Source organism: Oncorhynchus mykiss, chromosome 4, assembly GCF_057628025.1.
Source record: "Oncorhynchus mykiss isolate SJ-2025 chromosome 4, ASM5762802v1, whole genome shotgun sequence".
NCBI lineage: Eukaryota > Metazoa > Chordata > Actinopteri > Salmoniformes > Salmonidae > Oncorhynchus > Oncorhynchus mykiss.
The window spans coordinates 57,625,697-57,649,309 of NC_143025.1; the positions used below are offsets into that span (position 1 = coordinate 57,625,697).

The following is a 23,613-nucleotide window of genomic DNA, read 5'->3' on the forward strand; positions in this document are numbered from 1 at the left end:
TGGGCTATACTCGGCCTTGTCTCAGGATGGTAAATTGGTGGTTGAAGATATCCCTATAGTGGTGTGGGGGCTGTGCTTTGGCAAAGTGGGTGGGGTTATATCCTTCCTGTTTGGCCCTGTCCGGGGGTGTCCTCGGATGGGGCCACAGTGTCTCCTGACCCCTCCTGTCTCAGCCTCCAGTATTTATGCTGCAGTAGTTTATGTGTCGGGGGGCTAGGGTCAGTTTGTTATATCTGGAGTACTTCTCCTGTCCTATTCGGTGTCCTGTGTGAATTTAAGTGTGCTCTCTCTAATTCTCTCTTTCTTTCTCTCGGAGGACCTGAGCCCTAGGACCATGCCTCAGGACTACCTGACATGATGCAACAATTACAGCATAGAGTATTCTTGGGTATGACACCACAAGCTTGGCACACCTGTATTTGTGGAGTTTCTCCCATTCTCCTTTGCAGATCATCTCAAGCGCTGTCAGGTTGGATGGGGAGCGTCGCTGCACAGCTATTTTCAGATCTCTCCAGAGATGTTCAAACAGGTTCTAGCTGGGGCATTCAAGGACATTCAGAGACTTGTCCTGAAGCCATTCATGCGTTGTCTTGGCTGTGTGTTTAGAGTTGCTGTCCTGTTGAAAGATTAACCTTTGTCCCAGTCTAAGGTCCTAAGCGTTTTTGGAGCAGGTTTTCATCAAGGATCTCTCTGTACTTTGCTCCGTTCATCTTTCCCTTGATCCTGACTAGTCTCCCAGTCCCTGCCCATGAAAAACATTCCCACAGCATGATGCTACCACCTTTCTTTACCGTATGGATGGTATTGGCCAGGTAATGAGCGGCGCCTGGTTTCCTGCAGATGTGACGCTTGGCATTCAGGCCAAAGCACTCAATCTTGGTTTCATCAGACCAGAGATTCTTGTTTCTCTTGGTCTGAGAGTCCTTTAGCGGGCTGCCATGTGCCTTTTACTGAGGAGTGGCTTCCATCTAGCCACTCTACCATAAAGGTCTGATTGGTGGCGTGCCGCAGAGATGGTTGTCGTTCTGGAAGGTTCTCACATCTCCTCAGAGGACATCTGGAGCTTTCAGAGAGAACATTGGGTTCTTGGTCACCTCCATAACCAAGGCCCTTCTCCCCAGATTGCTCAGTTTGGCTGTCCGGCCAGCTCTAGGAAGTCTTGAGGGTTCCAAACTTCTTCCATTTAAGATTGATGGAGGCCAGAGTTCTTGGGGACCTTCAATGCTGCAGATTTTTTGGGTACAATTCCTTCGACCTCATGGCTTGGTTTTTTGCTCTGACATGCACCGTCAACTGTGGAACCTTATATAGACAGGTGTGCGTCTTTCCAAATCATGTCCAATCAATTGTATTCAAAACAGGTGGAATCCAATCACGTTGTAGAAATATCTCAAGGATGATCAATGGAAACAGGATGCACCGGAGCTCAATTTTGAGTGTCATAGCAAAGGTCTGAATACTTATGTAAATAAGGTATCCGTTTGTTTTTTTATACATTTGCAAAAATATGTAAAAACCGGTTTTTACTTTGTCATTATGAGGCATTGTGGGTAGATTGATGAGGGAAAAAAATGTAATCAATTTTAGAATAAGGCTGTAACATAGCAAAATGTGGATTAAGTGAAGGGGTCAGAATCCTTTCCGAATGCACTAAGTGTTGACTGTTAATATTTGGCAGAGGTCTTTACTTCAACATTGTGTTGTGATGCATCTCTAAAACCTTTCAACACCTTTTCTGGTAGATGTTGTCTATGACCCCTTTTCCATCTGTTTGACCAGAAATCAAAACCTTTAACTATTTTCCATTCTTAATATTTGGAATAAGCAATATGCCTTAATTTTAAAAAATATATACTCTTAGCTTTCTTTTGACACCCAATTTGACATGCTTCTATGAACTTCACTTGTGCTCATGGGTCCTTTTAGATGGAAATGCCCATATACTACCCAACCATTTATCTCATAAAGTGAGACAAAACATCAAACATGTGACAAAGATTTGAGCTAAGAGTGTATTTCTGTGTTGTGTCACAGTTGGCCACCATGTGAGCCTTCCAAGGTGAGCAGCGTCATCAGACATGCAACATTCCCTAATCTCCCATGGATGGGACAGCTCTTTTCTCAGTACAAGTATGCAGCCTACACTGTTGTCATGTGATCGGACTTTGAGGAAGGGGCTGTGGGAAATGTGTGGGGCATTCTGCAGCCTGGTCTCAGACTAGACGTAAAATAGTAAATGTAAAGCTGAGTTATGTTATGTTTGATATGGTATCATAACCTAACTCCTAAACTTAACCCTAACCTAGCCAGCTAGCCAATGTTAGCCACCTATCAAAAATGTGTAACATATATGTTTTTCAAATTCGTAACATAATACGAATTTTAAATCATAACATATCATACGCAAATGGTGATGGACATCCACAAATTAATACATACCATACGAAACATAACAGATCATACTAAATGGAGTGTCTCAGATTTAAATATAGAATAATACGAAATGCTCTGAGACCAGGTTGCATTGTGATATAATCCAATTTAATGGGGCAGTTATTTTTTCTTTATAATCCTTTGGTGTTGACCTGCCTAAATGAAATAGAGTTTCCCACTAGGCTTTTATCTCTACCCATCTTTCACTCTATATCCTCCCAGCCAAGATCATTCCCAACACAGACTATTCTTACTAGCTAGACAATATCACTGACATTCTAGGACATTCAATGGTACATCCTCATTCCCAAGCATCCCACATTCAAACTGACAATCATCACTCCAACTTGCTGCAGACAATCTCACCCGATCCCTCACCCAGACACAGTGTCATGCACCAAGGGTTCACACTGTGGACATTATTATTACAAATACAGGAAGTCATTAAATAATAGTTAGATTAAATCTATTTATAGGAACAACCTCAATTCATTGGGGCATGGACTCTACAAGGTGTCGAAAGTGTTCTACAGGAATGTTGGTCCATGTGGACTCCGATGCTTCCCACATTTGTCTTGGCTGGATGTGGGGAGGGTTCTTGAAATGTAACAGCCAATAAAAAAATGTAGCCACTGGATGCCAGCAGACCATTCAAATTGTTTTGACTAAAAAAATAAAAAAAACCTTTAAAAGTACTACTTAAGTAGTTTTTGGGGGTATCTGTACTTTATCATTATTTGAGAACTTTTACTTCCTAAAGAAAAGAACTAGATTCCTAAAGAAAAGAAATGTACTTTTGACACCCAAAAGTACTCGTTACATTTTGACAGGAAAATGTTCCAATTCACACACTTATCAAGAGAACATCCTTGGTCACCCCTACTGTCTCTGATAGTACTGTCTCCCCTACTGTCATCTGTAAAGTATGTCTAAGTGTTGGAGCGTGCCACTGGCTATGTGCAAATTAAAAGAACATGAAAATCTGGGAGTCTGATTTGCTTAATGTACAGAATTTTAAATGATTTATACTTTTAATTTTGATACTTGTGTATTTTAGCAATTACATTTACTTTTGATACTTGTGTATATTTAAAACAAAATACTTTCACTTTTACTTGAGTCATCTTCTATTAGGTATCTTTACTCTTACTCAAGTATGGCAACTTTGTACTTTTTCCACCACTGTCCGCTGCACTGATGACCACTGGGCACTGCAGCACTGGGTCGCTCCACCCAGCGGTCTATGAGGAGAGGATGGGAGGACTGGTCATTGTGTCAGTGGATGACCAGAGTACACCATCTGTCTCACTGGCTTTGTTCACTGGATTACAGCTAGGTTGGGTGAGGGGTGGGTGTGGTGAGGATTGGTGGAAAAAGGGGTTTGGGGAGGGGTGAGGGGGGGAACACAGGAGGCGTCATCCAGGGCTGAATTGAATACTCTAAAAAAGGCTAGAGAAAGTGGACCGAAGTTCACAGGGGTTAGAAACGGTCAAGCTGAAGCTAAAAGGATTCATCCTTGCCAGCACAGGCTACATCGTCAATATATGCAACAAAAGCTAAACGAATAGGTACCCTAGTCAATAGCTAACTATAGGTATTCAAAAGGAGATCAGGGAACCATCCTCCAAAAGATGTCTGAACAGTTTAAACCAGAAAGTCAGCAGCATTAATGCTAAGTAAGCTTTCACCTATACCGATGGCCAAAGTTAACATACAATCATAGAAAGAGAATCTATAGAACCGGTATCCCCATTCAAGTCAATGTTCCGACAAAGGGTTCTGTCAAATTACAGTCTTTCTAGAGATTCTATTTCAATGCACACAATACCCCATTGTAAAGGTGCAACAAACAAAAAAACTTTTCATGAACACAGACAATGGGGACCTACCACATGCCAACCCCCCACCTCTCTGCACCCTTAGAAAAGCACTATGATTTTCTTTACAACTATGGGCTGTCGCCTGGCACCCAAACGTAAGTGAAGTCAAACAATGGTGAGGGCAGCATTCAGTCTCGTTTAAACAGGCTAGGTAACGAGGGAAGAAATAGAGAGGAGAGCGGGGCAAGATGCTGGAATGCCGTGTAAATGACTAGAGCAGTGTGGCTGTGGGGAATGCTCCCCAAGGGGCCTACTACTGTGCGTAAGGCCCTCTGGCTGAGGGCTTTTCACTGGGTTACAGAGCTAGGCCAAGGGCTAATGGCTTACTGCCCTGTCTGGCAGCGAACTACCGCTCGGTCAACTCTGAACCAATGACGTTTGTTCCCACTGTAGATTCACTTTCAAAAGTAGGTTCCTTTTCAAATGTACTGTAGAGTCACTATGAACGTAGATGGCATTTCAAGCATTATGGCGATCCAGTGGTGCTATTTAACCATTCATTGTGAAATATCTCCTGTTGACATTACCTTCTAGACAAGTCTGATGGATTATTATCAACGCAGATGTTCAATGAGTTTGAATGTACTAAATGGGGGCTCAACTTCCTGATTTAGCCTAGTTTTTTCACCTTGGTCATCAAGAAATGTAGCGGCCATGAATAAAGCCAAACGAGAGTTGTATTGGGGGGAGGGGTTAATGTGGGCGTCTTGTGTGTGTGTGTGCACGTGGCAAGCATTTCTATATTCACTGTGACAAAACAGTACACAGTTACAGTCACTCACACTTCCAGATAACTTTAAAGTCTAACCAGGTCTTGTGTCTTGACATCGCCTAGGCTAGAGCTAGACAAACTTGCCAATTAGCTTCAGCCGGCTAGAGTGCGACCATGGCAAAGTTGGTTTGACATTGGATAGCCCGTGTACATTGTGTCATTGACCGATTGTCGCTAACTAGCCCCATGGGGATATTGAACGTCAAACCAAATTGACACTACAATAAATGTTTCCGAATCAACAATGCCACATAGGCCGTTTTCAAAAGGAGAAGTTGCTTTTTAGGGGGAGTCGCTCTTTAAGGGTAGAACTAACCTCTTCCCCAGGCTATTGTGCACGTCTGATACATAAACAGTAAGGCTGGCACCGATGAAGTGGATGTCGATTAAGGCAGCCCTCCACACCTTTATGATTCAGAAGGGCTGGGTTAAATGCAGAAGACCCATTTCAGATGAATGCATCCCCTTCCATAAACAATTCAAAGTCGGCCTTAGTGGGATCGACCATAGAATTCTATGGGAGGGACCTTACTTGTCATCATTTTATTTTAGCGACTCAGAAGATTGTGGCGTGCTAGCATACGGGGAAGGTGTTGTGGGAGATGATTGGTTGGTGGATTAAGCCATGCCTATGCACCGGGAGTTTCTCCCGATATTTCTGTATTGGCTAACGAATGCCAAGTTTGACACACATTTGGGCGGAAGTTTCTGGGAGCGAGATCAAGGGTAAGACCTAATGTCCAAAGAAACCACATCTAAAAACACATTTTTTTTAAATTACACAAAACAACAGTTTGACATCTGTACCAAACAGCCATTTTAAAATGTTCACAATGACACATTGACGGGTACTGTAATATATCAAAAACACATTGGCAGACATGTCATATTTAAAATCCGAAAAAACGAATGACACATACCTCAATTTGCACAGAGGGCTTGAGTCTCAAAAACAAAGGAACGTGTCAAAATACATTTCCCAATACAATTATTCTATATTGCATACACATTTACTTTGAGTGGAAATCTGAAATGCATCCTTGAATCAACATATAAATGATATCTTTGTGTTGATAATAATAATAATAATAATGAATGAGGGAATTTCCTTCCATCAGATTTCCCATTTAAAAAGGCCACTAAGATGACTCTACATCGGCACATAAAGCCTCACAAATCCAGTCACCAGAAAGAAGGGAAAAGATTCAGTGACATTTCATTTAATCTATAAAGTTATTCTCGCTATCTGAGAAAACAAGGAAGTGGGCTACTGTTTTGTAGCAGTGTTAGCTCGTTCTGAAGCTCTGTGGCTGAAATAACACACTTCAGTTTGGTCATGCAAAGTTGCAGCAGAAGCACTCTGGACACTGTAAAAACATTCAGGATGGATTTTGACTAGGTCCCTTCCCCAACACATTCATGAGGAATATTAGTATGAATTTCAACAACCCATCCGATGGCTCTCCAGCAGAGATTTAAAACAGAATATTGTTTGGCATTTTGTAGTGCACATTTTCTTCAGTGATAGACCCTCAGGTTTGCAAGGCATCCGATTTTGTTGTTGTTGAATAAAACAGTTGCTGAAGTTTGCTGATACAAGATAGCCTACAGTACTTACGCGAACAGTACTCAGTGCTATTTCAAAGCAATTTGAATTATAGGCGTGGTGAGGTTTTTACACAGCGTCTGCCTTCAACTAACAACTGCCATTAAAACAGAGTCAAGGCCAGAATAAAAGTCTGAGAAAAATTCATTTAAAAAAAACATATTTTCAAAAACAAGTCTACAGCATAGATGGTTCGTCAAATATTCAGAAAAATTTCACAAATTAAATCTACCATCCAAACTAAATATTATAAATGCATCTACAGAGAAAATTATAGATCATTACTAATAACTTAAATAAAATTAAATTGTAATAACAATTTTCTATTGTGGGGCCAAGGCTAAGAAAATTGATGTTCAAAGCCTATCCCCAAAAAATAAAAAAATAATGCATAAATGAAAAGGTCCATAAGATCAACAAAAAAGACCTGCGGAGTAGACAGGTGTGCTTGGCCTTGCAGGTGTCGTGTTGGCTCATGGTACTTGCTGGAGGGGAGTCTCCATTCTGTCCTTTATTGAGACGCTTTGGCACAGAGACACCGTGGAGGGATGGGACGACGGTGACACATCACAACCCGGCGCTAATGTGGGGAAGGATACACATGCAGCAGGCCAGACCAGGCCGTGGCCATGGCGGTTGCGGAGGTCAGAGGTGAGGAGGTGGCGAGGGGTAGGCAGTGGGAGGGCTGGGACAAAGGGTGTCTTCGAACAAGTCTGCGGTAGTGGAGCCATTTTCCTACCAGTATTTCCAGAATCAGAGCGCGCTGTACACACGACAACCCACTGTCAACTTTGGCTGGCACTTTTTAAAAACTTCCATCCACTTTAGTAGTGATTCTATCCTTCCTCCAACTGTGTCCGGTCTGTCTCACAGAGAAGATTCCACCTCTCGGGTGATGATGACCTCGGGCTCCGGGGTCCGGGGGACCACCTGGACGACTGCAGCAGCCGCCTGCTCCAGAACTGAAGCTCCGGCTGCTCCCTCTGGGGTCTCGCTGATCACCTCCATTGCAGAGGCCGCCAGGACCTTCCCCTCGCCTGCCGGACCAGTGCCAGCAACACCCTGCTTGTCTGCAGCGCCACAGCACAACTTGGGCGCACACTGAGTTCGGCAGGAGAGCTCGCAGAGAGAGGCACTTGACTCGGAATTGACCGTGACAAACTCGGGCTGGATGGTGGTGGCGTGGATGCCCTCGTCGTGGAAGAAGTCCTTGATGCGCTTGGCCACGTCCATGTAGGATGTGGGGTCGTGGCACTTGATGTGCGCCGTGGCAATGATGCGCGAGCCCGCCAGCTGCCAGATGTGCAGCTCATGAATGGCCAGCACACCGTCCAGCGAGAGCAGCCGCTCGTTGAGGCGGTGCATGTCGATCTGTTTGGGCACCGTCTGCAGGAGGATCAGCGCAGACTCCTTGAGCAGTGGGTAGGTGGTGTAGAGCAGGATACCCACCATGATGATGCACAGCGTGGGGTCAAGGTAGAGCACCCAGCATGGCCCCACCATGGTCCGCTGAAAGCTAGAACCGTTGCCGTCCATGGACAGGTCCACCAGGGTGTGGTTAACGTGCGGGTGATCTGTCGAGTGGCATGGGTTGAAGCAGCTCTCGCCAGGCGGGCACGGCCGCCACACAAAGGTGAAGATAAGGGCGTTGACCACCACGATGACCGAGCCCAGGGCGTCGCCCAGCACGTGCAGGAAGACGCCGCGCATGTTGAGTGAACCCTCGTCGTGGCTGTGGTCCATGTCCTCGTAGGCGGCGCTGCCGTTCATATGCACCTCGCCGTCGTTGCGAACAATCTCTGAAGGAAGAAGACGGGGACAAGGGGTTAAAGAGGTCAAGGGGGGGTGCAAAAGCACAGCCCTGTTAGAAATGCATGCTTCCTAGTTTCTTTGAGATCATTTTTTTCATTTAACTAGGAAAGTCAGTTAAGAACAAATTCTTATTTACAATGACGGCCTACTGGGGAACAACTGCCTTGTTCAGAGGCAGAATGACAGATTTTTACCTTGTCAGTTTCGGAGATTTTATTTAGCAACCTTTCAGTTACTGGCCCAACGCTCTAACCACTAGTATACCAGCATTGATCTAGAAGTGATTGGATAGGTGAAAGCAAGGTGAGCACCATCCCCAATGATGACCAATTCAGAGCCGAGATTACTTCAAGGAAGGTACAAAGGATGCATTTCTAGTATTTGAATAGAGACAACATATTTGAGAGGTTGATAGGAAGAATGGCAGAGACTCCTGCATCAATGGGATGGAGAAAAGAAAACGCTGATAATTACAAAGACGAGGAATGACTGGAAATCTTAATTTTGAATGACTCACATCCAGCTGTGGTTTATTAGCTGCCTCATCCAACTACTGACCACCATATCAAACCATAATGATTGATGACATCATCAGAGGTTTTGGAGGACATGGTTGATGTGCCATGTACGGCTGCCCGAGATGATAAACACCTTGATAAGAAGCTAAGACTTGAATTAAAACCATTTACTTCAACGTAGAAAATAATGTAGGCCGTAGTACATCACCTTCCCAGTTCCCAATCTGGAAATGAACTCCAACCGGCGTGGTGGTGGAAGCCAGTAAATTAACCGACCACAACAGACTCCCCTGCTTAACACCTTGAGGGAATTCAATTCATGTCTGCAGACAGCTTGATTGCCTAGCACTATGCTACGACTCATACGGCTACATAATGGCCAATGGCACCAGAGCCAGCGCTAGGCTAATAGCCTCTGTCCCGGCACTCAGTGGCGTAGGGGTAATTCATCAGGGCCTAATGGTGTGGCTGAATCAGGGGATTTCGGTCGTGTCACTGCTTGAGATGATGTATAGCCAGGTTGCAGCGATCAGTGCATATGGAGGAGGGAGAAATGGGATCCATTTACTGAAACTGGCAGAGCCTGACAGGCCCACTGTAGAGGGGAAACTTAGTTTCCTGGTTTAACTATTTTCTGTCCCAAAAGGAGGCAGAGGGCAGCTCTCAGCTCACAGACCCTAATATCAGCAAGGAGATCATGGTCATTATCTGAATTTGGTGGATTGCCATGTTTACACCATGATATCCTGTTAATATGATAAAACAATGGTGACAAGAATCACTGAAGGCCTCTGACTGGGATTTATATTAACCATTTTTTTTGTAGTATATAAACCACTTATAATATGTGGGTTTTGTGAAGGAAGACAACTTCCTGTTATGGTTGTAGAAGCACGAGTAGTGACAATACGGATTAAATGTCTTCTAATAAGGTCACGATTTGAAAGCCTGGACTTCAAATGCTCAATGTAATTTGAGGGATAAAATCTGGATGGCTGGGACTTTCACAATTGTGGTTTTGTAACAAATCATGACATGTCTGCCACCATGTAAAACATCTGCAGGCTGACCCTAGGTCAGATTATTATTATTTTTTAACCTTTATTTAACTAGTTAAGAAAAACATCTTATTTTAAATGACAGCCTAGGAACAGTGGGTTAACTGCCTGTCCAGGGGCAGAACGACAGATTTGTACCTTGTCAGCTCGGGGATTTGAACTTGCAACCTTCCGGTTGCTAGTCCAACGCTCTAACCACTAGGCTACCCTGCCGCCCCAGAATTTTTTCAGATTAGTTTGATTCAAATTCTTTGTAATATTACAGTGAGCATACAAAGGGGGCACAGTTTTATGAAGCATTGTGTATTTTACAGACAAGCAAAGAGGCATAACCTGGGAATAGGAATAACTGTCTTCCTGAAGTGGCAAAAAGAACAGTGGCAGTTCCTTGAGATAAGAGATTCAATTAAAAGGGTCTGTTGTGCACTCTCATGGCCTCTGCAAAAGGAATTTCAAAATGGTGTGTGGAGAATAGGCATAGTCATGGGACGCATTGTTCTGTATCAAATCACTGCTGATACCAGTCACTGACGCCTACCAATATTACAATGAATTTAGCCTTATCACTGTTTCTGTTAAAAACTACAGATGTCATTGTGCCTCTGCCCAACCATTACACTTTGTGAGCCACTGGTCTGTCTGGTAAATGGCTCCTATAGCCTAAGCTATAGCCATTTGGCAACATATGATAGATATACTGATAATGCCCAAGTCAGGAGACCCACATTAGCCCAGTTACACCTTTGAGATGGTAGTGGATATTGATCCAGCTACAATACAGAAGAAACCCAGCCAAGACCATGTGAGACTGGCTGTGTTGAATGTCTCTCCTCAAAGGCAAAGATATTAAAGGGTTAACGAGAACACCACAGAGATGGCTTTGGATTAAAGACCACTCCATATTGAGTAGGCCTTCACATTTCAGTTCTTTGAATAAAATCCCTGTCAGTGTGAGATTATGCTAGTGTGTGGTATGTTTGCTCCAACTCCCCAATTATATAACATCTTATTTCAATCGATGAAACAACATAAAACCTGAGACAGGCTAGTATGGTTGTTTCATATCTGATATCATAACGAAGAGCTGTCTAGATATGATTCATAGTAGAACAATGAACCCGAGGTGGAAGAAATATCAGTATCACTGGGTGCCAAAGGGTCAAATTCTGAGTGAAAAGATTGTACCTAGACAAGTACAGTAGCTACATCAACACAGTATGTTGACAATATAGCTGCTTACTGTAAAATACGAATAATTAATTACATAACTTACCATGTCTACGTCTCTCACTGTCCACGCCATTAGGGGGGCTGTTGTGGCTTCCCACCAGGTTGTTGGACTCCTCTCCTGATGATCCATTCGGTCTTTCTGACTTGCATATTTTACCCCTCTTGTTTTTCTTATTTCCATGAGAATGGCCTCCTCCGTGAGAGTGCCCGTGTCCACCACCTGCGTGTCCGTGGAACAAGCACAGCCCGAGGAGGTTGACCAGGAGCCCGGCGGCCCCCACACCGATTACTACATGGGGTTTCTCGATTTCATGTGGGTTGGTGAATCGCTCGACGGCCTCCAAGATAATGGTGAAACAGAGAGCTGTGAGGAACACTGCGTTTACGAGAGCCCCCATCACCTCCGCCCGGATCCATCCGAACGTGTTTTTATTTGTCGATTGCGTCTTCTCAGCGAAGCGCACCGCCACCAAAGCCACAACCAGCGCTATGACATCCGATAGCATATGAAAGGAGTCCGACAGCATTGCCAAAGATGCCGTGATCCGACTGACGACTACCTCCACAATAAAAAAACCAAATGTCAATGAAAGCATGCATAGTAGCCGCACACGATTAGGCTCACAAGCCATTTTTCTCCGCTGGTCACTCGTTTAGCTAGATAACTGAGTTAGCTAGTTAGCTTACAATATGCTGGTAGCCATCTGTAGCGTGCCAATCGAGATGGGATTCCATCATGTATTGTAAATATGTATATGCTCGTTAAAAATTCGTAATTATCGTACGATTTACAACCAAATCCAATTCCAGATACAGCAAAAAACGATGTTGGTTCCTCAAAAGCGGCTAACTGGGAAAATTAAAAGACTGGGGTATATTTCAGAAACGTTAGGGTAGACTTTGATTTGCAGACGGCTGAAACTTTGCACCCGAGCCGGTAAAGTTTCCACAACGAATGAGGCACGCCCTGGTATTTTGCTATTGGTCATTATGGATAAAGTAGAATTTGGTTGGTCCATTTTCCCAACCATTTCACATAGGCGGAGCCGAGCGTTGCTATGTAGGCACGTTGCGTAAAGCAAACATTTCGAGGTCGTCGTTTGGAATCAATCGTCTAACATTTTGTGACTTCTTGTTTTTTAGGATGGTGTATAGCATCTCCACAATGCCCGTTGTCTTATTTTTGTTCCCTAACAAAATGGTATCCACCCAATAGACATTAGGTTACCTAGACTACTGGTTAAGCACGATTACAAACCGAAAAGAAGCCTACACCTACTCTGAAAATATCTAAATGAAAATCGACATGTTATTTCTCAATCTGTTTAAAAAATATATTTGCAAGGAAAAATGTCCTAGCAATACTTAAGTAGATTGAACAATTTAGAACGCATCCTGGCCATCACACAGTTACATGATTGTGGACCGCAATTTGGGTCATTGCGTGTCAAAAAATATATATACATCAAATAACGCTATTTGACGTACCAAATTAGCTTGTTGACCAATCAGGACCTATATATATGACTAGACGTCACATAATAATTTAACACGTAAATATTGTTTTACGTATTTATTACACCATCACTCGTATTTCATGTCACAGCGATTCACCAAACGTATGCTATGATGCTGCTGCTGCTGCACTTCAACACAGACAGACTCCCCCAAGCTCTCGGACTGATTAATGATGGTCGGACCCACCTATGTGAAGCTAGCCATAATAAGGATTAGCCACAATAGTTCGCCTTCAAAATAAAAGCCTCAGTAAATTTGATGCAAATAGTGCCATAATAAAATAGATCATGCTAAACAAGGTTGGACTGTGTCATATAAATTCAACAAAAGACCATTTGTTACATTGAGAAAAATCTGTTGAAAAATTGTGGATCAATGACATTGGGTATCAGTGACACCCACAGAATATGAAACCACTGTGAAATTAGCCACATTTATTGTATCAGTCAACCACTATGTGTATTGAACACTTCCAGAGGAGAAAGAATACAAAGTGGATGTTTTAGAGTCTGATAACTCTGAGGAGGACTTTGGAAAAAAGCACTTGGGTATTAAGCAGACTGATAACCCCTTTAATTGATCCCAAATCTGTAGGTAAGGCTGTACAGTGCAATATGAATGTCAATACGCACAAAAGGCTGACTGGGGAGGTGATTTCCCACAGCCAAAGTCCTGCAATAAGAGTTATGATGCTAATATTTGCGTAAACTCTTCACAGTTGTGTTCTGTGGGTCTAACAAAGTAAGTAGACTTATACCCCATGTCATTTCTCCACATTCCAACACGCCAACCTTGTTTAACTTGATCTAGTCTAAATGTGGCATGATTCCACCAATTGTAACCATTTGCGTCACTTTCAAAGAGGGAGTTTTATTTTGAAGTCGAACCAAAATTCCACTATTGTGGCTAATCGTTATTGTGGCTAGCTTCATAACACGGTCCAGTCAAGCGTCACTAGCCAGATGAAGCTAGCTGGCTGCTTGTAACGTCAGCTTTGGGCAACAGGGTTAAGTAGCTGGCGTGCTAGTTATTTTCATAAACTGAAGTTCAATTTCAATAGGAGGACAAGTGGCTACCTAGCTAATACTTACTCACAAGGATTCCTAAATCAATACTAAGAATATTGAAAATGACTGCAGTTTCTACTGCTCATTGTTTTCAGGCTGGTTGCATTGGTGCCAGCTATGAGGGTACCTAGCTAGCGTTTCTAATAACATCTGTATCAAAGATATTTGCAAACATTTTTGATCCTGCTCTTATTTCAAATGATCAATGATTGTTTTCCCATTCGGTCGAACAAATAAAGCCTTATTATCAACGTGGTATTGTAAACACAACGTGCAAATTCAGCACACACAACATTCTATGATATAATTTTGTTATTTGACGTGTATCTTTTTTGTCAAGCAAAGACCCAAACGGCGGTCCATACAGGATTCATTTTGGAAGAACGTCTTCACCTGCAGATTTCTCCAGCCACTTTCGAACGACACTTCAACCATTCCAACATGAAAGGAAGAGGAGAAATGATTACCTCTTGTGGGAGACGCTGACTACTACAAGCCTTTACATCTCGAGTACACTAGATTACCAAAAGTATGTGGATACCTGCTCGTTGAACATCTCATTCCAAAATCATGGGCATTAATATGGAATTGGTCCCCCCTTTGCTGCTATAACAGCCTCCACTCTTCTGGGAAAGCTATCCACTAAATGGAACATTGCTGAGGGGACTTGCTTAAAGCGATAAGGCCTGGCTCGCAGTTGGCGTTCCAATTAATCCCAAAGGTGTCCGATGGGGTTGAGGTCAGGGCTCTGTGCAGGCCCGTCAAGTTCTTCCACACTGACTTCGACAAACCATTTCTGTACCATTTCCGCTTTGTGCACAGAGCATTGTCATGCTGAAACAGTAAAGTGTTGCCACAAAGTTGGATGCACAGAATCTTCTTGAATGTAATTTTATGCTATAGCATTAAGATTTCCCTTCACTGGAACTAAGGGGCCTAGCCCGAACCATGAAAAACTGCCCAAGACCATTATTCTTCCTCTACCAAACTTTACATTTGGCAGGTAGTGATCTCCTAGCATCCGCCAACCCAGATTCGTCCTTTGGATTGCCAGATGGTGAAGCATGATTCATCACTCCAGAGAACGCGTTTCCACTGCTCCAGAGTCCAATGGCGGAAAGCTTTACACCACTCCAGCCGACGCATTGCATTGTGCATGGTGATCTTAGACTAGTGTGCGGCTGCTTGGCCATGGAAACCCATTTCATGAAGCTCCCGACGAACAGTTCTTGTGCTGACGTTGCTTCCAGAGGCAGTTTGGAAATCAGTAGTGAGCAGTGGTGTGCCGTGGGCCTGGGGCCTGGGCCTTCAGTGAGGTCCTACACAATCCCACCCAAATTAATCCACCTCTTATTACCATCATAATGATGCCATGGCTCTAGACACTATACATTTAGACAGAAACGCAGTATAACCAGGCGTTGCGTCACCTTGAAATTGACATTTTTATTCAGAGAATTGCAGGGGAAGAGTACAATACCTTTTCATTGTGCAGCTCCATTGCCCTGCACGCTTGTTCGTTGAGCTGTAGATCCACTTGGGTGTCCCCAAAAGTTTTCAAAAGCACCATTGCTTGTAAGTGCCTAGCCGTACTTTGGTGTCTCGTTGCTGCCTTGGTTAGACAACTCAAGTTTGCAAAGCCAGTGTGGCTCCAAACACCAAATCGATCACTTGCAAATAATAGGCATTCCCAGCAATATAGTTTGCAGTGCTTCTCGGAGCCTGTGAGCCATTGATAGCGCTCGTAGTTGGAACTTTGAAAGTGGTGAACGAACCCCTTTCAGGCTTTGTAGCATCGGCGTCGGGCGACCTCTCCTGACAATGTCTAACTTTCTTGAAAAGTTTGTCTTGAGAATGGGGTTATAATTATATCCTCGACCAAATCGATATCTTCTCCTCCTTCCGCCATTGTGGGTTGAAAAAACAGCTTAGTAGTACGCAAATTAATTCGTTTTTCAAATTCAGTTTCCTAGTTCTGAGATTCTGCATAGACCTGCCCCTCAATATTGGTAATCCAATCAAAAGACGTGCACGCACTACGCCTGCTAGCTGGCTCCTGTGTAACACTGGAGCCAGCCAGCAGGCGTACAATAGCCAACTCTAAAGCTGATTGGTTGACACTAAATTTTCATTTCCATTCACTTTAAGCTACAAGCGCCCGCACTGTTGATTCTGAAGGCCTGAGGGCAGATTTTAGACCCCTGGCAACACATGATGGCTGAATATGATTGGATAAAATATCTAACATAAAGACCAGCCCTCCAAATCTCAACCTGGGGCTGGAAGTAGTGCAACCAAGAGGAAAGCTATGAAATGAAGAGTATAACTCTTACCCTGGGGAATAATTTAATACATATTTGTGGAAAAATATATTTGAAAAAAAAATATATCCTGATGATGTTTAGGCCAGCAGAGAAGGCCTTGCTGGCCCTGATGGCCCACCACTGGTAGTGAGTGTTGCAACCAAGGAAATACAGTTTTTATGTGCTATAGCACTCAGTGGTCCCGTTCTGTGAGCTTGTGTGGCCTACCACTTCGCGGCTGAGCGATTGTTGCCCCTAGACGTTTCCACTTTACAATAACAGCACTTACAGTTGACCGGGGAAGCTCTAGTAGGGCAGGACATTTTACAAACTGACTTGTTGGAAAGATGGCATCCTATGACAGCACCACGTTGAAAGTCACTGAGCTCTTCAGAAATGCCATTCTACTGTCAGTGTTTGTCTATGGAGATTGCATGGCAGTGTGCTCGATTTTATACACCTGTCACTCCAGGTGTGCCTGAAATAGCCGAATCCACTTATTTGAAGGGGTGCCCACATACTTTTGTATATAGAGTGTATAGAGTGTATAGCTAGGTTTCCATCCAATTGGCAACATATTTTCAAATATATGCAAATATTCTAAAATCCCTATAAAGAAAATATGCACATTTTCATCCAACCGTTTCATGCTGATTCATTTTTATTTAACCATTATTTAACTATGAAAGACAATTAAAAACACATTCTTATTTTAGGTCCAAGATGGCGTAGTAGTGAAGACGTGTTTTGTTCGTGTCTCGTGTACTTTTGTATTTTTCGTATATATTTACATTTTATTTTCAATCTCTTTTCGATTTTTAATTCGATTATACCTTCCGGTAACCTGCCTCACCCAATGTGATACGGGTATCGCTATTATTTTTAGAACACTTTCAAGAACCTCCAGAAGCTAACCAGCTAATTAGCTATTCAGTCATTGTTAGCCACTGCTAGCGGCTTTCACCTTCTGCACAGATACCAGCCCTGTTCTTAGCCTGGATAATACTCGCCAGTCCACTAGTATCGGACTGTCTCTCCACAACAATGCCGGATTCCTGCAGTAATCCCTGGAACACTACTTCTGATCTTCACAGCTAGCTTGCAGCTAGCTAGCTCACAGCTTGCAGCTAGCTAGCTCACCGTGGCACCCTGTACCAAAACTATCCCTGAGGCCCACTTCCCGGCCTACTCAGCTGTTCACCCGAACCCCACTCATACACGGCTAGAGCCCGATACTCCACCGGATCCTTGCTGTAAACTCTGGACCTTGGCACCGGATCAGTGCTGCTACCGATTGGCTATAGTGGCTAACGCCACTGCCACGAAGCTAGCACCAGTTAGCCGTGAGCCAGGCACATCTCCCGGCCAGCAAACTAAATTCTACAATACCACTTTCGCCATCTGGCTTGGATTCTCTGTCGACACGGCGCCCGCCGCACCACCACGACTGGTCTGCCGATGAATACTCCATCCGCTGTGCCTTCAACCGGCCTTCGTCGGAGGGCTACTAACTTTAAACGCCTTGTCACCTGCTAACGTAGTGGCGGGTTCCTTGTTCCATCTACTGCGCCCTGGACACTATAATCACTCGGCTACATAGCTGATGCCTGCTGGACTGTCCATTAATCACGGTACTCCATTCTGTTTATTTATTTTTTTATCTGTCGGCCAAAGCCGCGAACTCAGGCTCTGTGTGTAGTTAATCCGACCCTCCCTGCCTAGTCATCGCCATTTTACCTGCTGTTGTTGTGTTAGCTGATTAGCTGTTGTTGTCTCACCTGTTGTTTTAGCTAGCTCTCCCAATCAACACCTGCAATTACTTTATGCCTCGCTGTATGTCTCTCTCAAATGTCAATATGCCTTGTATACTGTTGTTCAGATTAGTTATCATTGTTTTAGTTTACAATGGAGCCCCTAGTTCCACTCTTCATACCTCTGATACCTCCTTTGTCCCATCTCCCACACATGCGGTGACCTCACCCATTACAACCAGCATGTCCAGAGATACAACCTCTCTTATTATCACCCAGTGCCTGGGCTTACCTCCGCTGTACCAGCACCCCACCATACCTCTGTCTGCGCATTATGCTCTGAATATATTCTACCATGCCCAGAAATCTGCTCCTTTTATTCTTTGTCCCCAACGCTCTAGGCGACCAGTTTTGATAGCCTTTAGCCGCACCCTCATACTACTCCTCCTCTGTTCCGCGGGTGATGTGGAGGTAAACCCAGGCCCTGCATGTCCCCAGGCACCCTCATTTGTTGACTTCTGTGATCGAAAAAACCTTGGTTTCATGCATGTCAACATCAGAAGCCTCCTCCCTAAGTTTGTTTTACTCACTGCTTTAGCATACTCTGCCAACCCTGATGTCCTTGCCGTGTCTGAATCCTGGCTTAGGAAGGCCACCAAAAATTCGGAGATTTCCATACCCAACTATAACATTTTCCGTCAAGATAGAACTGCCAAAGGGGGAGGAGTTGCAGTCTACTGCAGAGATAGCCTGCAAAGTAATGTCATACTTTCCAGGTCCATACCCAAACAGTTCGAACTACTAATTAAAAAAATTACTCTCTCCAGAAATAAGTCTCTCACTGTTGCCACCTGCTACCGACCCCCCTCAGCTCCCAGCTGTGCCCTGGACACCATTTGTGAATTGATCGCCCCCCATCTAGCTTCAGAGTTTGTTCTGTTAGGTGACCTAAACTGGGATATGCTTAACACCCCGGCAGTCCTACAATCTAAGCTAGATGCCCTCAATCTCACACAATATCATCAAGGAACCCACCAGGTACAACCCTAAATCTGTAAACAAGGGCACCCTCATAGACGTTATCCTGACCAACTGGCCCTCCAAATACACCTCCGCTGTCTTCAACCAGGATCTCAGCAATCACTGCCTCATTGCCTGTATCCGCTACGGGTCCGCAGTCAAACGACCACCCCTCATCACTGTCAAACGCTCCCTAAAACACTTCTGCGAGCAGGCCTTTCTAATCGACCTGGCCCGGGTATCCTGGAAGGATATTGACCTCATCCCGTCAGTTGAGAATGCCTGGTCATTCTTTAAAAGTAACTTCCTCACCAACTTAGATAAGCATGCTCCGTTCAAAAAATGCAGAACTAAGAACAGATATAGCCCTTGGTTCACTCCAGACCTGACTGCCCTTGACCAGCACAAAAACATCCTGTGGCGGACTGCAATAGCATCGAATAGTCCCCGCGATATGCAACTGTTCAGGGAAGTCAGGAACCAATACACGCAGTCAGTCAGGAAGGCGAAGGCCAGCTTTTTCAAGCAGAAATTTGCATCCTATAGCTCTAACTCTAAAAGTTCTGGGACACTAAAGTCCATGGAGAACAAGAGCACCTCCTCCCAGCTGCCCACTGCACTGAGGCTATGTAACACGGTCACCACCGATAAATCCATAATAATCGAAAACTTCAACAAGCATTTCTCAACGGCTGGCCATGCCTTCCTCCTGGCTACTCCAACCACGGCCAACAGCTCCGCCCCCCCCGCAGCTACTCGCCCAAGCCTCCCCAGCTTCTCCTTTACCCAAATCCAGATAGCAGATGTTCTGAAAGAGCTGCAAAACCTGGACCCATACAAATCAGCTGGGCTTGACAATCTGGACCCTCTATTTCTGAAACTATCCGCCGCCATTGTCGCAACCCCTATTACCAGCCTGTTCAACCTCTCTTTCATATCGTCTGAGATCCCCAAGGATTGGAAAGCTGCCGCAGTCATCCCCCTCTTCAAAGGGGGAGACACCCTGGACCCAAACTGTTACAGACCTATATCCATCCTGCCCTGCCTATCTAAGGTCTTTGAAAGCCAAGTCAACAAACAGATCACTGACCATCTCGAATCATCATCATCTCATCTGGTTTCCGAGCCGGTCACGGGTGCACCTCAGCCACGCTCAAGGTACTAAACTATATCATAACCGCCATCGATAAAAGACAGTACTGCGCAGCTGTCTTCATCGACCTGGCCAAGGCTTTCGACTCTGTCAATCACCATATTCCTATCGGCAGACTCAGTAGCCTCGGTTTTTCTAATGACTGCCTTGCCTGGTTCACCAACTACTTTGCAGACAGAGTTCAGTGTGTCAAATCGGAGGGCATGTTGTCCGGTCCTCTGGCAGTCTCTATGGGGGTGCCACAGGGTTCAATTCTCGGGCCGACTCTTTTCTCTGTATAAATCAATGATGTTGCTCTTGCTGCGGGCGATTCCCTGATCCACCTCTACACAGACGACACCATTCTGTATACTTCTGGCCCTTCCTTGGACACTGTGCTATCTAACCTCCAAACGAGCTTCAATGCCATACAACACTCCTTCCGTGGCCTCCAACTTCTCTTAAACGCTAGTAAAACCAAATGCATGCTTTTCAACCGTTCGCTGCCTGCACCCGCACGCCCGACTAACATCACCACCCTGGATGGTTCCGACCTAGAATATGTGGACATCTATAAGTACCTACAGTGCCTTGCGAAAGTATTCGGCCCCCTTGAACTTTGCGACCTTTTGCCACATTTCAGGCTTCAAACATAAAGATATAAAACTGTATATTTTGTGAAGAATCAACAACAAGTGGGACACAATCATGAAGTGGAACGACATTTATTGGATATTTCAAACTTTTTTAACAAATCAAAAACTGAAAAATTGGGCGTGCAAAATTATTCAGCCCCTTTACTTTCAGTGCAGCAAACTCTCTCCAGAAGTTCAGTGAGGATCTCTGAATGATCCAATGTTGGCCTAAATGACTAATGATGATGAATACAATCCACCTGTGTGTAATCAAGTCTCCGTATAAATGCACCTGCACTGTGATAGTCTCAGAGGTCCGTCAAAAGCGCAGAGAGCATCATGAAGAACAAGGAACACACCAGGCAGGTCCGAGATACTGTTGTGAAGAAGTTTAAAGCAGGATTTGGATACAAAAAGATTTCCCAAGCTTTAAACATCCCAAGGAGCACTGTGCAAGCGATAATATTGAAATGGAAGGAGTATCAGACCACTGCAAATCTACCAAGACCTGGCCGTCCCTCTAAACTTTCAGCTCATACAAGGAGAAGACTTATCAGAGATGCAGCCAAGAGGCCCATGATCACTCTGGATGAACTGCAGAGATCTACAGCTGAGGTGGGAGACTCTGTCCATAGGACAACAATCAGTCGTATATTGCACAAATCTGTCCTTTATGGAAGAGTGGCAAGAAGAAAGCCATTTCTTAAAGATATCCATAAAAAGTGTTGTTTAAAGTTTGCCACAAGCCACCTGGGAGACACACCAAACATGTGGAAGAAGGTGCTCTGGTCAGATGAAACCAAAATTTAACTTTTTGGCAACAATGCAAAACGTTATGTTTGGCGTAAAAGCAACACAGCTCATCACCCTGAACACACCATCCCCACTGTCAAACATGGTGGTGGTAGCATCATGGTTTGGGCCTGCTTTTCTTCAGCAGGGACAGGGAAGATGGTTAAAATTGATGGGAAGATGGTTGGAGCCAAATACAGGACCATTCTGGAAGAAAACCTGATGGAGTCTGCAAAAGACCTGAGACTGGGACGGAGATTTGTCTTCCAACAAGACAATGATCCAAAACATAAAGCAAAATCTACAATGGAATGGTTCAAAAATAAACATATCCAGGTGTTAGAATGGCCAAGTCAAAGTCCAGACCTGTATCCAATCGAGAATCTGTGGAAAGAACTGAAAACTGCTGTTCACAAATGCTCTCCATCCAACCTCACTGAGCTCGAGCTGTTTTGCAAGGAGGAATGGGAAAAAAATTCAGTCTCTCGATGTGCAAAACTGATAGAGACATACCCCAAGCGACTTACAGCTGTAATCGCAGCAAAAGGTGGCGCTACAAAGTATTAACTTAAGGGGGCTGAATAATTTTGCACCCCCAATTTTAAAAGTTAAAAAAGTTTGAAATATCCAATAAATGTCGTTCCACTTCATGATTGTGTCCCACTTGTTGTTGATTCTTCATAAAAAAATGTCACAAAGTTCAAGGGGGCCGAATACTTTCGCAAGGCACTGTAGGTGTCTGGCTAGACTGTAAACTCTCCTTCCAGACTCATATCAAACATCTCCAATCTAAAATCAAATCTAGAGTCGGCTTTCTATTCCGCAACAAAGCCTCCTTCACTCACGCCGCCAAATGTACCCTAGTAAAACTGCCTATCTTACCGAACCTCGACTTCGGCGATGTCATCTACAAAATAGCTTCCAATACTCTACTCAGCAAACTGGATGCAGTTTATCACAGTGCCATCCATTTTGTTATTAAAGCACCTTATACCACCCACCACTGCGACCTGTATGCTCTAGTCGGCTGGCCCCCGCTACATATTCGTCGCCAGACCCACTGGCTCCAGGTCATCAAGTCCATGCTAGGTAAAGCTCCGCCGTAGCACGCGCTCCAGCAGGTGTATCTCACTGATCATCCCTAAAGCCAACACCTCATTTGGCCGTCTTTCCTTCCAGTTTTCTGCTGCCTGTGACTGGAACGAATTGCAAAAATCGCTGAAGTTGGAGCCTTTTATCTCCCTCACCAACTTTAAACATCTGCTATCTGAGCAGCTAACTGATCGCTGCAGCTGTACATATAGTCCATTGGTAAATAGCCCACCCAATTTACCTACCTCATCCCATACTGTTTTTATTTATTTACTTTTCTGCTCTTTTGCACACCAGTATCTCTACCTGTACATGACCATCTGATCATTTATCACTCCAGTGTTAATCTGCTAAATTGTAATTATTCGCCAACCTCCTCATGCATTTTGCACACAATGTATTTAGACTCTTTTTTTCTACTGTGTTATTGACTTGTTTATTGTTTACTCCACGTGTAACTCTGTGTTGTTGTCTGTTCACACTGCTATGCTTTACCTTGGCCAGGTCCCAGTTGTAAATGAGATCAACTAGCCTAACTGTTTCAATAAAGGTGAAATAAATAAAAAAATAAAAATATGATGGCCTACCCCGGCCAAATCCTCCCGTTTCCCAGACGACGCTGTGCCAATTGTGAGCGGCCCTATGCTACTCCCGATCACGTCCGGTTGTGATACAGGCCGGGATCGAACCTGGGTCTGTGGTGACGACTCTAGCACTGAGATACAGTGCTTTGCTGCGCCACCTGATTCATGAAAAAGTCACGACCGGGCTGATGGAAACATGAAACGCTGGTACAATTTTATAAATGTCGACAATATGTTGCACTTCACAGTGGAATAAAACAATCAAAGCTTTATTTGAATCACCTGTGTAGCGAAAAACAAAATGTGCATCCATGACCGAGCTTTGGAAACCCTGTATTTGGCTCGAGGAAATAAATTATGAACTTCACAGGGTGATGAATGTGCAAAGTAATGAGTTTGATGATCCTTTC

At 44.2% G+C, this 23,613-nt stretch overlaps 1 protein-coding gene across 1 annotated transcript; it reads right to left on the reverse strand.

Moving 5' to 3' along the window:
- Positions 1 to 5,841: 5,841 nt before the first annotated feature.
- Positions 5,842 to 12,991, reverse strand: LOC110522022 (proton-coupled zinc antiporter SLC30A1). Its single transcript, XM_021600083.3, has 2 exons — positions 11,353 to 12,991; positions 5,842 to 8,490 (listed from the first exon to the last, which is right to left on the reverse strand). Exons 1-2 carry the CDS (start codon positions 11,939 to 11,941, stop codon positions 7,559 to 7,561), a joined length of 1,521 nt encoding a protein of 506 aa, XP_021455758.1. The 5' UTR covers positions 11,942 to 12,991; the 3' UTR covers positions 5,842 to 7,558.
- Between the last annotated feature and the right edge of the window lie 10,622 nt (positions 12,992 to 23,613).